The 16,959-nt window shown below is 39.0% G+C and overlaps 3 protein-coding genes across 3 annotated transcripts in view; 1 reads left to right on the top strand and 2 right to left on the bottom strand.

Moving 5' to 3' along the window:
• Nucleotides 1–2,831, bottom strand: part of LOC107717326 (WD repeat-containing protein 1-like) — a 15,740-nt gene extending 12,909 nt beyond the window's left edge. The window contains exon 1 of the mRNA XM_016524028.1: nucleotides 2,627–2,831. Within this exon, the coding sequence (XP_016379514.1) occupies nucleotides 2,627–2,789 (163 nt within the window). The 5' untranslated portion in view covers nucleotides 2,790–2,831. The remainder of the gene's footprint in view (nucleotides 1–2,626) is intronic.
• A 1,278-nt stretch (nucleotides 2,832–4,109) lies between these two features.
• LOC107717325 (zinc finger protein 518B-like) lies at nucleotides 4,110–9,405 on the top strand. The gene is made up of 2 exons (XM_016524027.1): nucleotides 4,110–4,266; nucleotides 5,978–9,405. The coding sequence occupies exon 2, from the start codon at nucleotides 6,100–6,102 to the stop codon at nucleotides 8,752–8,754; it is 2,655 nt and encodes an 884-aa protein (XP_016379513.1). The 5' UTR covers nucleotides 4,110–4,266; nucleotides 5,978–6,099; the 3' UTR covers nucleotides 8,755–9,405.
• A 621-nt stretch (nucleotides 9,406–10,026) lies between these two features.
• Nucleotides 10,027–16,959, bottom strand: part of LOC107717309 (cytokine-dependent hematopoietic cell linker-like) — a 20,630-nt gene continuing 13,697 nt past the window's right edge. The window contains exons 7-17 of the mRNA XM_016524012.1: nucleotides 15,612–15,646; nucleotides 15,247–15,266; nucleotides 14,980–15,144; nucleotides 13,603–13,627; nucleotides 13,122–13,143; nucleotides 12,399–12,450; nucleotides 12,227–12,255; nucleotides 12,069–12,160; nucleotides 10,527–10,604; nucleotides 10,202–10,357; nucleotides 10,027–10,122 (exon numbers count right to left, since the gene is read on the bottom strand). Coding sequence (XP_016379498.1) covers nucleotides 10,027–10,122; nucleotides 10,202–10,357; nucleotides 10,527–10,604; nucleotides 12,069–12,160; nucleotides 12,227–12,255; nucleotides 12,399–12,450; nucleotides 13,122–13,143; nucleotides 13,603–13,627; nucleotides 14,980–15,144; nucleotides 15,247–15,266; nucleotides 15,612–15,646 — 770 coding nt within the window. The remainder of the gene's footprint in view (nucleotides 10,123–10,201; nucleotides 10,358–10,526; nucleotides 10,605–12,068; nucleotides 12,161–12,226; nucleotides 12,256–12,398; nucleotides 12,451–13,121; nucleotides 13,144–13,602; nucleotides 13,628–14,979; nucleotides 15,145–15,246; nucleotides 15,267–15,611; nucleotides 15,647–16,959) is intronic.

Genomic DNA, 16,959 nt, shown 5'->3' with positions numbered 1-16,959 from the left:
ACATTTAATTATTCTAGCTGCTGTGAGAAAAGGCTATAAACGATCCGCCACCTGCAGGATCCTCAGTCACACGCGATAGATAGCCTAGTAGCCGGGACAGCTTCTTTATGTTTACAGACGTGACGTAATGACGCAGCGGCATGCTCGAGTTTTCCGCGAAAACCTACCCGTACCACTCAAACTAGAAAACATTATTATTAGCTAACCGTTGTGAATCGGGCTAAAGTAAGGTGATAGTTTCCAACACTGGCTGGTTATCTACTTGCTCAAATATTGATTTCGGATCCTTTTTAACCAAAAAAAGTTACAGACTGCAGCTTTAACAAATCATGTACAATACTGACAAATCTTAACGATAAATAAACTTTTTTTTCTTCATTCTTGTAATAATTTTTCCCAATGATAAAGCATCAGATATTTTCATTTAACAACATTAACCATCATATCCTGGAAACTATTTGGTTAAGGAAGGAAAATGACAAGAAACAAAAACATCAGTGGGGAAAAAGCAGTTTTATGTTTCAGCAAAAGTTTATGTACAGTTGCTAAATACACACATTATACGCAAGTTTCACGGTTTTATAATGCTTAATATTTGAAACATCCCAATTAATTCATGTTTGTTCCTCTTTTGTAAGTTGCTTTGCTTAAACGCTAAATGCATAAATGTAAATAAATGTAAAGTGAATTATATAATAATTAAGGATTTAAGAGAACGTTTATCGTTTCATAACACAAAATATTAAGAAAAAAAGATAAGAACGTTATTAGGAAGTATTTTAGGGAATACAAAATTTTATTAATTATTTAGAAAAATACAAATTTTATTCTTAAAGGTGGGGTATGTATTTTTTCAAAAACGCTTTAGAAAACCAAAACAAACTTGTAGCCAATCAGCAGTAGGGTTGGGTACCGAAACCCCGTACCAATATGGCACCGGTACCTATGTAACCGTATGTACTAGAACCGAATCAGGACGCAGATGCCATGCCTGAGCGATCGATTGAATTATTTGTCCTCATTGCATCGATTAGCAATGGATTATAAATATACTTCATTATTATGAAAATACCATAGATAGCTTGAATAACACAGATAAACTATATTGTCGCAGTCGAGTGTTTATCGTCTTTGTTTTATCATTCAAACGTTTATATGTCCTGTTTACTCAGTTACAGCGATAATAGCGATGTCTTTGTCTAGTGCTGGGCGGTATATCGGTTCATACCGAATACCGGTGTTTATTTTTGTTATGATATGAATTTTTAAAATACCGCAATACCGGTGTATGTCACTTAAACAACGTTCGGCACGCGACACTGTTTGAAAGAAGTCACTTTTCACTGTTGCACTGTGGTGAGCAGGGCCGCATTAAGACCTCAATGGGCCCCGTGGCTATGACTTACTGCAGGGCCCCGTCACAATAATGATATAGCTTAACATAGGATTTTTATCCAAAGTTTCATAATTCTTGATACCAATTCCAATATCTCAAAAAAAAATAAAAAAATAAAATAAAATAAAATACTAGCCTGTGTAAAAACAAACTTACTGAAGACAAGTAAACAGTCATGAATTACAATAGAACAAATAAATTGACCTACAAACACTTAAAGCACTAAACAAAAGAGGAAACCGTCTGCGGAACCATAAGGCAAGAAGTAGGACCCGTGTAAATATCGGATCAGCTTTCCAGCGCTGGAGAGAACTCGAGGAGCAGAAGGCCTGCGATCGGACACCGAGGCTGCTTTGTTTCTTCTCGATCGGTGAGTAACAGCTAAAGTGTGTCTAGTACACTGGACGCGACAAAGCGAATGTTGAAAATCATTTGAAATTTGTGTCAATACGTAATAAATAGAATGCGGCAGCAGTTTTCTGTCGGGGATTTGTCGTGTCGTGCCGCATCCAGTGTAGACAGCATCACTGATTATAATGAGTTCTATAGTATTTTGTCGCGCCGCGCCACTCGCGTCCGGTGTAGACACGGTGTAACATTGGTTTTGCTTTGTTTCACAGAACTAATCGTTGCCTGGGTTGTGTACGAATGTGTGGGGCAGAGCTATCAAAATAGGGGCGAGACCCTTTTGGGGTAGGGGCGTGTTTGTTTTGGTGATTTCAAATATCAACATTGGCTACCCGAAATCACTTACCCCACCTTTAATGTTGTGTGAATCTGGCCCCAACAGAGCTGCAAAAAATAACGACCGTTTTTCAAACACACCCGTCTGCCATTGGTCAGTCAAAAGGATAGTCCCGCCCCCAACGCACGCCATTGGCCAAATCAGTGTCAGACTGATAATGATGCTCAAACTCACTGATCAGTGTTTGGACCACAATCACAGTTTCACTCTTCAAAAACTGATTTTAAAGACTTTTTACATAGACTTAGTCACTACTGTGTACGTACTATTGTAAAAATACAAACTTTAAGCATTCACAAAAACCTCCCATTACAACACCACGCTTCTGGACATGAATAATGGTATTACCATGGTATTTGTTTAAGTACCATGATATGCTTCAGTGAATGATCCGAGCAGAGTGAAGGAGGCCATTAACACACACACACACACACACACGAGCGAGCAGGTAAACACACACACACACACAGAGGCTCGTGACTTACTGAGCTCGTAGGACATCTCGGCTTTGTTTCCGGTGAGCGGTGAATGAATGAGCGGCTGTGAGGAACGGCCCGGTCGGTTCTGAACGCTTCTGTCACCGGCGATCGCGGAACGCTGAACGCGGAAGAGGCGGCGGGCGGCACGAGGACGCTCGGCTTTGCCCATATATAGTCAAGACCGTTCGCGCTCGATCAGACCTGCGCGCACACGCCCGACCGGAAGTGACGTGGAACGGGAGCAAACGAACGATGGTGTTCATGATTATGCTTTCTTTAAAGGTCCTCTGATTTCAGCTTTTGAGCATTTAGACCCATGATTCTTCGCTTTGAAATTCGGCCATGTGTCACAAATATATTTATTAATTAATTTATTTAAAAAAATACTTGTTTATTGCATTTATATATCGCATTTGTGTGGTTTTTGCAGTGTTAATAAATATCCAACAAAAAGCTTATTGTATATAATTATATATATATAATTACAAAATATATACAATTTACTTTTTAATTTTATTAAGTATATTCATTCATTTATTGAATTCAGCATCATGTGCATCTGGGATTCTTGATTCTGAATGGACAATCACAGCAAACTCATATTTCAGAATAATATGACCGTCGCTCTCCTGCTGTGCTTGAGTTCTGTCTCTCTTCAGTTTCTATGAATAAGTTCATAAAAATCAATATCTCATGTCCATGGTTTTATGTATTTTGGTATTGGCAGCCATAAGTGGGATATAATGTACGTTCAGCTGATCATTATTGTAAAATAACCCATCGGGGTGATATAAGACCACACTGTACATGCTGTCTGTACTGTATGTGATGAATCATCGCAGTAATAAACGAAATGCTGTTTGTGCTTTAGGATGTGATGAGTTCATTTCAGCAGACTCAAGATAACCAGCTGATATCATAACATAAGTGTCATATTTATATGTCATATAAATGAAATAATGGAGATTTAGCGCTACAACAGCCTTCGATTTACTTGGAACAGCAGAGAACTGAATTATCAGGTAGAATAACCACTTAATAAGACCATTTCTAGATTGTATTTACAAATGGGTGTGGCCAATATATACCCAAATAAATATACATACATTTATTACCAATAACCATTATATAATACCATCAGAATGTGTGAAGTTTGTCTGTAAACTGGAAAGTGTGTGAATAGAAGCGGACAGTACACACTAACACAACATAACAGTCCTGCTCTGTTTTTCATGGGCGCCATCTTGGCTCAAGTTATATAAGAGGAAGAGTGTACAGCGCGGGTGACTTTACTGACTAACTCACAGCATCACATGAATCAAGCGACTAAACCAGGCGTATGCTACTAGAACAAAAGCTCTAAGCTCTGTATTATGTCGTCAATCAGCGTCAGAGCGAGCAAACACATGTTTTTGAGCCCCTGCGCGTTATGAAATGCGGGCGGCCGCGTGAGCTGTAGAGTTCTACTGCAGCCAGCAGCCAATCAGAGCCGCGCGTCGCGTCACGTGTTCCGCGCGCGCTCTGCTGCGCAGTCACACAGCGGCAGATAGAAAACAATGCAAGCGAACCTGGCGAGAAAATAGTGAAGAATGGACGAATTAAACGCATCAGTCGCTCTTTTGAGAGGAGGACGCTTTTAAGGGGAGGTTAGTGTTTTAACGCATGGCGGGTTTCTCCCGGAACGCGCGTCTTAGCGGCGCGTGGCTCACGCAACACTTGAGAAATGCGTGAATGCTCTTCTTATTTAGATCGCCTCGGGGAACGAGGAATTACTGTGTGCTGTGCATCCAGTCAGAACGAGAATCCGCTCCTGATGAGAGAGCAGTAGATCTGCAGAGCCATTCCATGCTCATGTCGATGGATTTGTGCAATGCACAGTGCAGTTATGACCTAATACATTCTGCTGCTTGTTCTGTAAAGCCATAGTTTCCTTCTTTTCTCACAAATTGCATCTGTTTATACTATATTGCATGCATTTATAATATGTGACCCTGGAGCACAAAACCAGTCATAAGGGTAAATTTTTGGAAATAAGCTGAATAAATAATTTTTCCATTGATGTATGGTTTGTTAGGATAGGACAATATTTGGCTGAGATACAACTATTTGAAAATCTGGAATCTGAGGGTGCAAAAAAATCTAAATATTGAGAAAATCATCTTTAAAGTTGTCCAAATGAAGTTCTTAGCAATGCATATTACTAATCAAACATTAAGTTTTGATATATTTACGGTAGGAAACTTACAAAATGTCTTCATGGAACATGATCTTTACTTAATATCCTAATGATTTTTGGCATAAAAGAAAAATGGATAACTTTACTAATAAATATGATTAAAACTACAGAAAGTATTGGTATTAGTGTTTGTGATTTTAACCAGTAAACCAAATCAAGTACGTTGACTGTATTCTTGCATTGCATAAAAATGTCTTATTGTACTTGCATTTGATTTTATAGGCAAATGTTTTGCCAAATGTTAGTTTCACACTGGATTTGTGTAAATTTTTTTTTTTTTTGCTTTAATTGGTTAGTCACTGGTGAACAGTTTTGAATATCAAAGATTCATTTAATCAGTATTGTTCAGAATGGTCTTATGACTGTTCAACCCAAATTTAGTGAAGAACAGAAAAAAATTGTAAGCCAAATAAATTAAATAAACATGAAATAAAAAATGCAGCTTTCAGATGTGTTGAATGCAGCTCTTCTGCACAACATTGGAGGTCAAAGAGTGTTTATGCAATCGGACTGAAATATTATTAACAGAAAATCTGTTTTTAAAAAAGTGAAACTTCAAGCGGATGGTGGCGTTAGAGAGTTTGACATGTAGACTCCCAAAACTGGCCAACGGACATTTCAGACCATGTTCTATCAGATAACAACCAATGCAAAACCTGGCACACTGTACTAGTTTGTTCTGAGTGGTTATTAGTCATTTGCAGTTTGGTTGTTAGTGGTTGCATTTCCAAGTCTTTATGATATTCTGGTCTCTATGTGGGGTTCACTTTCAAGATACCTTGAAAAAGACAACAATGGTTATAGTAAACTTCTTTACAAACTCTTTTTCCCCAGCTTTCGCCTTCCTAAAGTGTCATCTTTAATGCTCCATTAAATCCCCTTTAAGATGCACTAGTGATTTGAAAACGAATTATCTTTAACAGTCTTTAACAGTGTTGTTGTTGGTTGCATTACAAAGAATTTATAGGTCATAATAGGTCATAGGTTATAAATTAGAGTTGTTGCAAAACATAACCAATGAAGAGAGTGTTTTATGTGAATCAGTTGTTTATTACTACTTTTTGAATCTTATTCCTTTCTAATTTCCTGAAACACTTTTTTTTTTCTCACCCATTGTGCAGATATAAACTAGCAGTGTGCTGAGCCCAAAGGAAGGGATTCTCACCAGTGGAAAAAACAGCTAATGTGGATCACGTATTCTTTGATTTTTGGACCGTAGGATTGTTAACTTGATGTCCTGACCATGCGTTCACAACAAAGTTTCATGTCATTTATGAACAGCAAGGCCAATGCTATACCTAGGAAAGACATTGAACGCCTGTGCTGTGCAAAATGCCGTTTTTCCACCAAGGACACTGACCTGTTCGAGAGGCACGTGTCCCATCATAAGGAGGTGACTTTCTCCTGTGCGCTCTGCAGCTATGTTTCCTATTCGAAAACGGAGTCTCAGAAACACATCGTCTCGCACACCGGCTCGTACCCGTACAGGTGTAGCTTCTGCTCATACGGAGCCGTGCGGAGAGATTACATGGTGAAGCATATTCTTCGTATTCACAAGAGAAATGCGGAAGAAGGCTTCATAACGGACTTCGCTGTATCCACCCTAGATACAGCAGGTCCATCTGTTCCTGACACTCTTGAGATTTCAGATTGGCCTGAAAGGAATGACCAGTGTGCAATTCCTAATTCCCATGTCGAACTCCCCAGTGGAAGTCAACCTGACCAATCATCTGTTATTAGTAAAACAGTGAACCAAACCAGGAGTAATCGTGCCCGGATGACCTACAGTTTCACGACGCCGTGTATGACCAACACAGCAACCGTCGTTCCGGTTTCTAAGACTCAGTTCACCGGTGCCATTCCCAGCTGTGCTCCAAGCGCTAGTCACTCGTTAGGCAACACGCCGCAAGTCGTTCTAAGATCACGGGAGGCAAACGGCAACCTATCGAACTCTCAACTCAGTGCAGATGGGAAAATCAAGGTTTCCGTTTCGGAAAAGCTTATTACGAAAGCCACGTTCCCACGAGTCCATGTTGGTTCTACAGAACCACTACAGCAAAGTGTTGGTGTTTCGGAAAAGGCTATGGCTGCAAAAACCATTCACAGAGTCCAGGTCCGAGCACCTGTTGAATTGAACACCCCGCTCAGAGCGCTGCTTAATACGCCCTTATCCAAGAGGAATATCCAGATGGATCAGAGGTCTAGTCAGTCCACAACAGGGACTAACGTTGGGACGCCAAAACCAGTTGTACTTCCCAGCAGTACAATCAAAAGTCCACTGCACTCCAGTGCAGAAAAGAGCAACCAGTCAAGAACGACCTCCAGAGCACCTGTAGGATCATCAGCAGAAACATCAGGCCCGTTATCCAGTGTCCAAGTGGAACTGTTGGCACCTTTGAACCAGCCAATTCAACACAACAAGCCTTTGACCGTGTCCTGTCCAGAGGAGATCAATATTCCTGCCGGGTGTTTGGTGGAACTGGTCGAGGTGAAAAACGTCAACGGGACTCGAGAGTTGGAGCTACGGTTGATCCCACCCAATGGGATCCCGCAAGACCAGAAGAGCAACGTGGATGAACCTTCATCAGCCGCAACTGGAGGCAAACTGTCCTTCAAATGTCAAGTTGCCAAAGGGTGTCCAGTCAGCCCATCCACGTCTGCAACATCTCACAAAGTCAAACAGCAGCAGCCTTCAACGTGCACCGGTGTTCAGACTATCACAAAAACTGTTCAATCAGCACACAAACCACAGTGTTCTTCAGAGACGCCAGCCAAGAGCAAGCGCAACCTGAAGACCAAGAATCCAGAGATCATCACGCTCGAGGGTCCAGAATTGAGTTCTGAAAGCCTTCCAGTGATCTCATCAGTTTTCTCTCTTTGTCCTACGCCTAAGTCAACTCAAAGCATCTCAAAGTCCTCGCCAGAAATGCAACGCTGGAAGGTGGCAATGAAAGAGCCGAAGGACGAGGTGAAGAGTGCAGAGAAACCGCTGGTCTGTAGTATTCTGATTAAAAAGGAGGATACTGAGGACAAACCCAAAGGTGCTTCCTCGGGTCTCAAAGAAACAAAGACAGAGGATAAGACTAGTAAAGGCTCTGCAATATCTAAGACTCATGGTCAAGTGAAAAGATCAGCGAAAACCCTAAACACAAGCCACTCAAAACAAGCTCCAAATTTGACTCAACAATTGGTTTTGTCAAACCAGAGCGTCGTTCCATCAAACAAAGATGACATTCCACATCAAGACAAGGGACATTCTGAACATGAGTCTGGCCAAAAAAAACATTCCTGTGTTTTCAACATGTATCCAAAAGTAGCTTTGTTCAGGATTCCCAGTTCTTTGTTGGAACCCACCAAGAAGCTTCCGGAAGCGCCAACTCGAGAGGAGAGTTTGACGGCGCGACCGGTTCTCTGCTGCACGCTAAGCGAGCAGAACATCTCCGGAAGTCCTGAAGTGGCCATCAAGCTGATACTAAAGAGAAACCTTTGTGAAAGAGAAGAGAAGCACCAAGACTCTCCACCACGTAAAAAACACAAGAAAGAAAAGAGAAAAGCCAAGAAACGCAGGTCATCGTCGGCTGGGATGGGCCTTCCTCGATTCTCAACCAAAGGTCAAGAACTGAGGTTAACTCCTCTGAAAGCGGATCAGCGCATCAAGCTTCCCGGTCCGAACCAGCCGGTTGTGGTTCTGAACCACCCCAATCCTTCAGTTCAGCGCGTCAGTGTTGGCGTCCAAACCCTCAAGAACTATAAGTGGGTTCACTCGGTGGATCACGAGCAGGAACAGCCGGCGAGGAAACAGCCTTCATTCAAGATGAAACTCAAGAAAGTCCATGGACAGAAGTATCAGGTAATCGAGTTCATTCTGAAGGGAGTCTCGGAGAAACAGCTCTCGTAAAAACCAGCTACAGATATTTCACGTATTGATTTTTTACGATAGTGCTATTTTAAAAAACCCATGTGAGATAATTTTAACGGTAATAAAGCTGGTTGGTGGACAATTGTAATTCAATGCCAATAAACATTTCGTCAAATATGTTGTGATTTAGACCAAGTATTAGCTATTCTGGTCATATTATAGTTGGGAATAAAAATAACTTTTTTCAACAATACTTACCCGGTCCCGCCATGGCCCACTTGACAACAGCAATGACAAACATGCTCATATACATGTATAATATATAAATGTAAAACTGAACTGCCAATATGTAGAAGTTATTCGTAAGAAGGTCAGAATTCTGAAACCAAGAGGTTTCAAACAACACTAATGTGTTTTAGGATGTTGCGTGTTATTTGTCATGACTGTGTACAGGCTCGTTTCAAACTGACGTCACGTCTTACGTTTGGAGATTCACAAATGTTCACATGAAGTACATTCACTGAAATCATTTCACGTCGTTTACTGTCATCATATTACGAGCACGTAAGCATCAGTGTTAAATGAATCTTTTCTGATTTTTGTGCACATGGTCTTTGTTGGGTGAGGCTTTGTCATTTGTGAAATTCAAACGTATGCCGTACAGTAAATGTGTTTTTGCAAACAAACAAAAAGGTTTGCGTATACGGACTCAGTATTTCACTGTAAACTACAGCACACATGTACAATCACTGTCAAAGTCTGTACATCAAGCAACTTTCCTTGCGTAAAACAGTCGAGACGGTTCGATGTGTTTATCATTGTAAATCTACCTCAAATGATCAAACCAGTAAACCGACTGTTTTCTTTTATTACTGTTGATGTTATGTAAAGTTACAGCTGAGCTTTTGATTTTCAGGGCACCTGCTCGTTTGTAAACACAGAATGTGTCTAGAAACCAAACACGTGTCACGAGTTTGTCAAATTATAATCTGTACATAGTTCTGAGGCTTCAGAAGCATAACATCTATTTTAAATTATTCATAAAGGCCAAAAAATATTAAGTGTGACTAAATAAAACTTATAAATGGATTTAAAGTTTCTGGGAAAATGGTTCTTGTGTGTCTGCATTCAGCCAAACGCTCACTATTACTTTACATGTGTGTGTTAAAATGTCAAAAATATTGAATCCTTTAGATATTCGATTGCTATCCACAGCCACATTATTAAACGTTTGATTTTTCTTCGTTCTATCAGATGAGCTCTTTGGCTCTTTTGTTGAGTCTGTACCAGTCTAACGTCACTAAAAATGTCTTATAAATTGGCGGGCGCGGAGGATGTCCGGCCGTCGATGAGAACGATGGGAAAAATGGAGTGGAACTTGATGATGTCAGTGACCGAGTCAAACCTCTGAAAGACAAAGAGACGAGAGATGATGCTGATGCTGATGTACTGACAGACACTGCGTTCTGCTGGGTGTGTGACTAACGTCATTGGTTCTCAGGCCCGTTCCCAGAGTGTATTTGCTGATTTCATCACTGAAGCGGATCTGAATGTTAAACACTCTTTTGTCGTAAAACACAGCGAGGACCAAGGGCTCATAGGTAGTGTTCTTCGAGCAGTCGCGCACTAGAAAGGCTCCTTCCTGTGGACAGAAGTCAGCTGGTATCATATAAACATCAAGATCTGTATCTAAACATAATTCATGCACGGTCCACATGTTTGTTTTCTGAGTTTGTGATTTCTGTACGTTCTTGTGTCTCTGAACTGTAACAAATGTGATGATGCTGGAGTGAAATGAAGGTGTGTTTTACCTGGTTGACCAGGTGAAGAGCGTGTTCAGCGTCCACGCGACTAACCGCACCAACATACCAGTTCTGATCCGCCAATCCCTGCAGGACAGACGTGACACGGACATTAGCGGTGTATTTTCTAAATGCATGTTATTAATCTTATTTTGAGCAATCTGTTCAGTCATGCACTAAGTTCGGAATAATTACGATTTCTTAATGTTTCTGAAAGAGTCTCTCCTGCTCACTGAGGCTGCATTTATTTGATCAAAAAAACTGTAAAAATAATTAAATATTATTAGAATGTAAAACAGCTGTTTTCTATGTGAATATCTGTTAAACTGTAATGTATTTCTGTGATGCGCAGCTGTATTTTCAGCATCATTACTGCAGTCTTCAGTGTCACATGATCTTCAGAAATCATAATAATATGCTGATTTGCTGCTCGGCCGTTTTCACGGTGAGAAATATTATGGCTGAATTATATCATATTTTTATAATTAATTTTTTCTAAAAACTCCAAAACTGTATTTGACTTAACTCTGTTAAAAATGGCTAATTTCAGATAAATGTTCGTGTTATATATTTTGGTTGCATTTGTGAGTCAATAAAAATGTAACTGCTTGTGTATAATATCATAATATCAATAAATCGATCGATATACTCCTGTATCGAATCGTATCGTAATCGAATCAGAATTTTTTGAGGTATCTGCAAATATCGTATCGCTAGGTATGAGAATCGATATCGTATCTTATCATGATGAAACGTTCTATTTACATCTCTATTAAGTACATACTAGATCTCAGGTTAGATGGAGAATGAACTACATGCAGTTAACTATGGGGGGCTAGACAAAATACTAATAATAATAATTAGAAACGGATTAGCATTAATAATTAGCATTTCAATCTAAATCCGATGTCATAATAAAATTGAGTCAGATTAGAATTTATATTAAATTACTTTGCACAATTACATTTAACCACCATTGGATACCTTCGTTGGGCCAATTGGGTGGACCTTACAACAGGAATAAATTACATTTTACAATAAATTACAATAGAAAACTGTTATTTAAATTGTAATAATGTTGCACTGTTTCTACTGTATTTTTGATCAAGTAAATGCAGCCTTGGTGAGTAGAAGAGATTTCTTTCAAAAACATAAAAAAATCTTAATTATTCCAAACTTTTGACAGGAAGCATGTTCTATTATTATTTTTTTTAAACAATGTAAAACTCAAATCAAATTGTCATAACTGGATCTTTTTCTCCAGACAGACTCTCCAATCACCTAAACTCCGCCCACAATTATCTGCAAGCTCACATTTAGACCCGCCTCCATTTATGAGTGCCACGCCCACATTTCAACATCCAATCAACAACCGGCAGACAGAACTAAATCTCCGCCTCTTTTTCAAAAATCTGTTACAGCGCTGAAAAAAGATCTGCAGCTACTTCTGTTTCCTCTCGACTTTAAACACTATGCTGATTTGAACTGAGACTGACTGTAATAATAACTGAAGCATCAGTGATAAAGGCAGTATTAACGCTGATGCTGTACCTGCGCAGGTTTGCTGTGGTTGGTGAAGCTGCCGTCGGTTTCTCCTTTAGCAGGAGGCCATTCGTGATGCTGCTGCTTCCTCGCGAGTGAATCTGTAAAGAATCCAGACTCTGTGAATCTGAGCCGCTTCAGCTGTGATTCAGTGAGTCGGTTCTTACCGAACGAGCTCTTCTCGCTCTCACAGGAGCTGCAGGATCAGACAAACACTGTTACACACAGCATTCCTCTAGTTTCAACATATTCTGTTACACCAAATACACAAAATAATGATCTTTAAAAAAGCATCATATGACCCCTTTAAAGCACAGAGTGTGTGACTGAGGTCAGTACCTGTCCAAATCCTGAGAGTCCAGATCCAGAGAAAACCTGTGAGACGTGTGACCTGCATAACAGGTATATTATATTTTATTATTACAGCTATTATATTACACTACAGTCAAACGTTTTTGAACAGTTCGATTTTTAAGCTTCAGGTTTCTTTGATGAACAGAAAGTTCAGAAGAACAGCATTTATCTGAAATAGAAATCTTTTGTAACATTATAAATGTCTTCACTGTCACTTTTGATCAATTTTATGCATCCTTGCATATATATATATACTCCAAGCTTTTGAATGGTATAGTGTATAGAAGCTTTTTATTTCAGATAAATGTTGATGGATCTTTCTATTCATCAAAGAAGCCTGAAAAAATGTATTCAACTGTTTTAAATAATAATAATAATAATAATAATAATAAATGTTTCTCGATGATAAATCAGCATATTAGAATGATTTCTGAAGATCATGTGACACTGAAGACTGGAGTAATGATGCTGAGAATACAGCTGCGCATCACAGAAATACATTACAGTTTAACAGATATTCACATAGAAAACAGCTGTTTTACATTCTAATAATATTTTACTGTTTTTACTGTATTTTGTATCAAATAAATGCAGGCTTGGTGAGCAGAAGAGACTTCTTAAAAAACATTAAATATCTTACAGTTCAAAAACTTTTGACTGCTAGTGTGTATTATATTATATTATATTATATAAGGCAACATAACTTACTTGCAGATGATGGTGTTTTAACCTGAGGGTGAAATAGAGAGTGATTATTATTTCCATGAATTATCTGATTTATGTTTGGGTTTCTTGAATACACAACACCATTAGACATCATGATTTAATAGTGATTGTTGGCAATTTCTTTATATTTGGAACATCTGTTTCTTTAAATACAACATTTGTTGGTCAAAACAATGGTAATATATATTACTGGATGTATTTGCGATTTCATAAATGCTTTGCTGATATTAATAGTCTGTTTACTGACACGTTTCCACTGTGACAACATGCCCCGCTCTCCACCACATGTACTGTTTTTATTTCTAGTTAGTGCTCTGTGATGAATAGCATGGCATCAGAACAGGTTTTTGTAAAAAGTAAATTAAATTGTGTATGGATCAAGCTTTGACTGATTGACTTTGTTATGCGTGTAAAACATGGAGCTTATGAATGAATTTGAGTTACAGCAAAGAAATGGACTTACATTCTCTCGCTCACTCGGACTGGATCTGAGAATAAAAACACACAAATCAGACAGTTTAACTTAAATAGGAGAAATTAAGAGTCAACTTAAGTCTTTTTAAAGTAATTTTCCAGTCTTGTTTTAACCCTTTTCATAGACAGAGTCAGCTCTGCTGAGAGTTTTAAATTATATCTTAGTTGCTGCCGATGCAGGTGACTCTGTGATTTTAATTCTCTGCTGCCGTTGGCACTATAGACCACCTGTTGCTCTTATCTAGATTAGAATCCTGTGTGTGGGGTTAAAAGGTTCAGTCCTGAATCTAACCGAGAGATATTTTTCACTCTAGTTTCCTCCTCTTGAATCTGGAATTCCTCAGGGCTCTATTCTAGCACCTTTGCCTTTTCTCTCTTTACATGCTTCCTTTAGGTTCGATTGAGTTTAACTCTTTCCCTGCCAAACATGGAAGTTTCCAGGTTTCTGTGTTTTCACTGTTATACACTCGGGGGCGCTATTATGCATCTCCTGAATAAGTCCAGAATCTCTCGATCAGAAACACAGTTGAGGAAGACGCAGAAACGAGCAATCTCATATGTAAGCAGATGCATGTGAAAAATAATACGATCATCAACAATAAACGGCATATAAATGAAAAGTGCCTAATGTTAGCGAGTGAAATGTGAAGCTTAGGGAGTGTTGATAATCTACTGCAGCTATGCTTTGATCATCGTACTGAATATGATCCAGTTGTAGTATTCAATAAAAACTCAGCAATAATTTTCTCAGCTTTCTGTGTTTGTATTTTATTTATTTTTTTGGATGCATTGCCTGTTTAGATATTCACATAACAAAATATTCTGGGGGCCATGAAATTTTAGTGAAAATTATCAAAAATTCTGGCGGTGGCTGGCAACTTTTTTCAAAAACGCTGGCGTAAAAGAGTTAACAACTCTACCCAGGAAAGCCTGTCAGCTTTTAACACCAAGGTTCGGAACCTCAGTGTTCTTCGTTACAGTCAGCTCACTTTAGATAAACATGCTTCCTCTGTTGTTGCTTCTAGCTTTTTTCGGCTAAATTAAACTAAAATTAGTTTCCTGCCTGAAAAATCTCTTGAGAAAGGTAGTGAGGACATCATTAAAATAGTCCATGCGACATCAGTGGTTCAACTAATTTTACAAAGCTACGAGAATACTTTTTGTGTGCAAAGAAAACAAAAATAACGATGATGTTTTTGTATGTGTTATTTCCTGTTTCGACTATGTGAGTTTGTGCATCGCTTTGGTCAGTCCTGTGACTGTTTTTAAATGTGCTTTATAAATAAAAGACTTAAACTAGTTTCTGCAGGTGTGTGTGAGTGAGTGTGTGTGTGTGTGTGTGTGTGTGTGTGTGTATGAGACTCACTGTGTCCATGCTGGTCTGCTGTTGTGTGATCTGGTTTGCGGTGACGCTGGTTCTGGTGCTGGTCTGGATGGAGGAGACTCATCAAACTGGTTTGGATAGTTAGGGATGGTCTGTACTGGTAGAGGCGGTAAACGCAGGTGATCTCTGGGTAATGATCTCACCGGCCTGAAACCGCAGCACACAATCACTACACTGAACATGTGTGTGTTTCTCACAGGTGTGTGTTTCAGTATGACGTGTGTCTGCAGTGTTGCTGTGTTCGATTACCTCTGTGGGACTGTGACAGCCTGTCATGAAGAGATTCACACATATGATCATCAGCACAAAAACAACACAAACTCATTCAGTGCAGAAAGTGATTCAAAATGAGACTGAAGAAATGAAAACAGGACCACAGACTCACAGGAATTATTAGCTGTATTATATTTCTTTAACATTACTGCATATAAACTTACATTCAAAAGTTTGGCATTAGCATGATTTTTAAATGTTCTTGAAAAAGTCTCTTCTGCTCACCGAGGCTGTATATATTTAATCAAAAATACAGTAAAAACAGTGATCAGTCTTACTGAGACCAAACTTCTGAATGGTGGTGTGTTTATTAATAAAAAGAAGTCAGGTGTTTTCTTTACCCTGTCAGCAGATCCCATCAACTCCAATCGCCCATCTGCAGACACACACACACACACACACACAGATTCACAATTCAACACAAGCTCAAGCATCTTATTGCTTTTATAAAGTATTGCATATATTTTCATTAAAATATTGTTTTATGTATCAGATATGCACAGACAGACAGAGATAAAGACAGACAGATGGACAGACAGACAGAGATAAAGACAGATGGACAGACAGACAGACAGACAGACAGACTAGGGCTGCCACTAACGACTATTTTTATTTCGATTAATCTATCGACTAATTTATTGATTAATCGATTAATCGTAACGATTAATTTCCCACAAAAAAATCAACAATTTTACTTAAGAATATTTTATTAAACTATATTTTATTAAACCAAATGAAATCCAAATTTCTATGAAATCCATTTTTTAAAGCAAAAGTAAAGTGCGACAGAGTGCAAGAAGCAAGTGTCCATCTCATAGTCCAAATCACTGAAATCAAAGTTCAGTATTATAGTGTAAGAATGACAACATATCCACGTGTTCTAGTCTACTAATAATAAAATTATAATAAAAAAAAACCTTTTTATTTATTTTATTTACTTAGAATTTATTTAGGAGAAAAATGTAAATGTGCAGTATTTCTGAAAAAAAAGAAAAACTTTTTTTTAGATAAAGACATATGGACGGACGGACAGACAGACAGAGATTCAGACAGACAGACAGACAGATGGACAGATGGACGGACGGAAAGGCAGACAGACAGACAGAAAGACAGACGTACAGACAGACAGAGATAAAGACAGACAGACGGACAGAGATAAAGACAGACAGATAGACAGACGGATGGACAGACGGACAGAGATAAAGACAGACAGAGATAAAGACAAACAGGCAGACAGATTGACAGACATACAGACAGAGATAAAGACGGACAGATGGACAGACGGACAGAGATAAAGACAGACAGACAGACAGAGATAAAGACAGACAGGCAGACAGATGGACAGACGTACAGACAGAGAGACAGAGATAAAGACAGACAGAGATAAAGACAGACAGACAGAGATAAAGACAGACAGAGAGACAGAGATAAAGACGGACAGAGATAAAGACAGACGGATGGACAGACAGACAGAGATAAAGACAGACAGGCAGACAGAGATAAAGACAGACAGACAGACAGAGATAAAGACAGACAGGCAGACAGATGGACAGACAGAGAGACAGAGATAAAGACGGACAGAGATAAAGACAGACAGATAGACAGACGGACGGACAGAGATAAAGACAGACAGATAGACAGACGGACGGACAGAGATAAAGACAGACAGACAGACAGAAGGACAGACAG

The sequence above is a fragment of the Sinocyclocheilus rhinocerous genome, unplaced genomic scaffold (assembly GCF_001515625.1).
Source record: "Sinocyclocheilus rhinocerous isolate Xijiao unplaced genomic scaffold, SAMN03320098_v1.1 scaffold149, whole genome shotgun sequence".
NCBI classification, from domain to species: Eukaryota; Metazoa; Chordata; class Actinopteri; order Cypriniformes; family Cyprinidae; genus Sinocyclocheilus; species Sinocyclocheilus rhinocerous.
This window is presented reverse-complemented; position numbering and strand designations above follow the sequence as displayed.

Bases quoted from the DNA above. Each gene is read 5' to 3' on its own strand.
- LOC107717325 (XM_016524027.1), top strand. From the start codon at position 6,100: ATGCGTTCACAACAAAGTTTCATGTCATTTATGAACAGCAAGGCCAAT.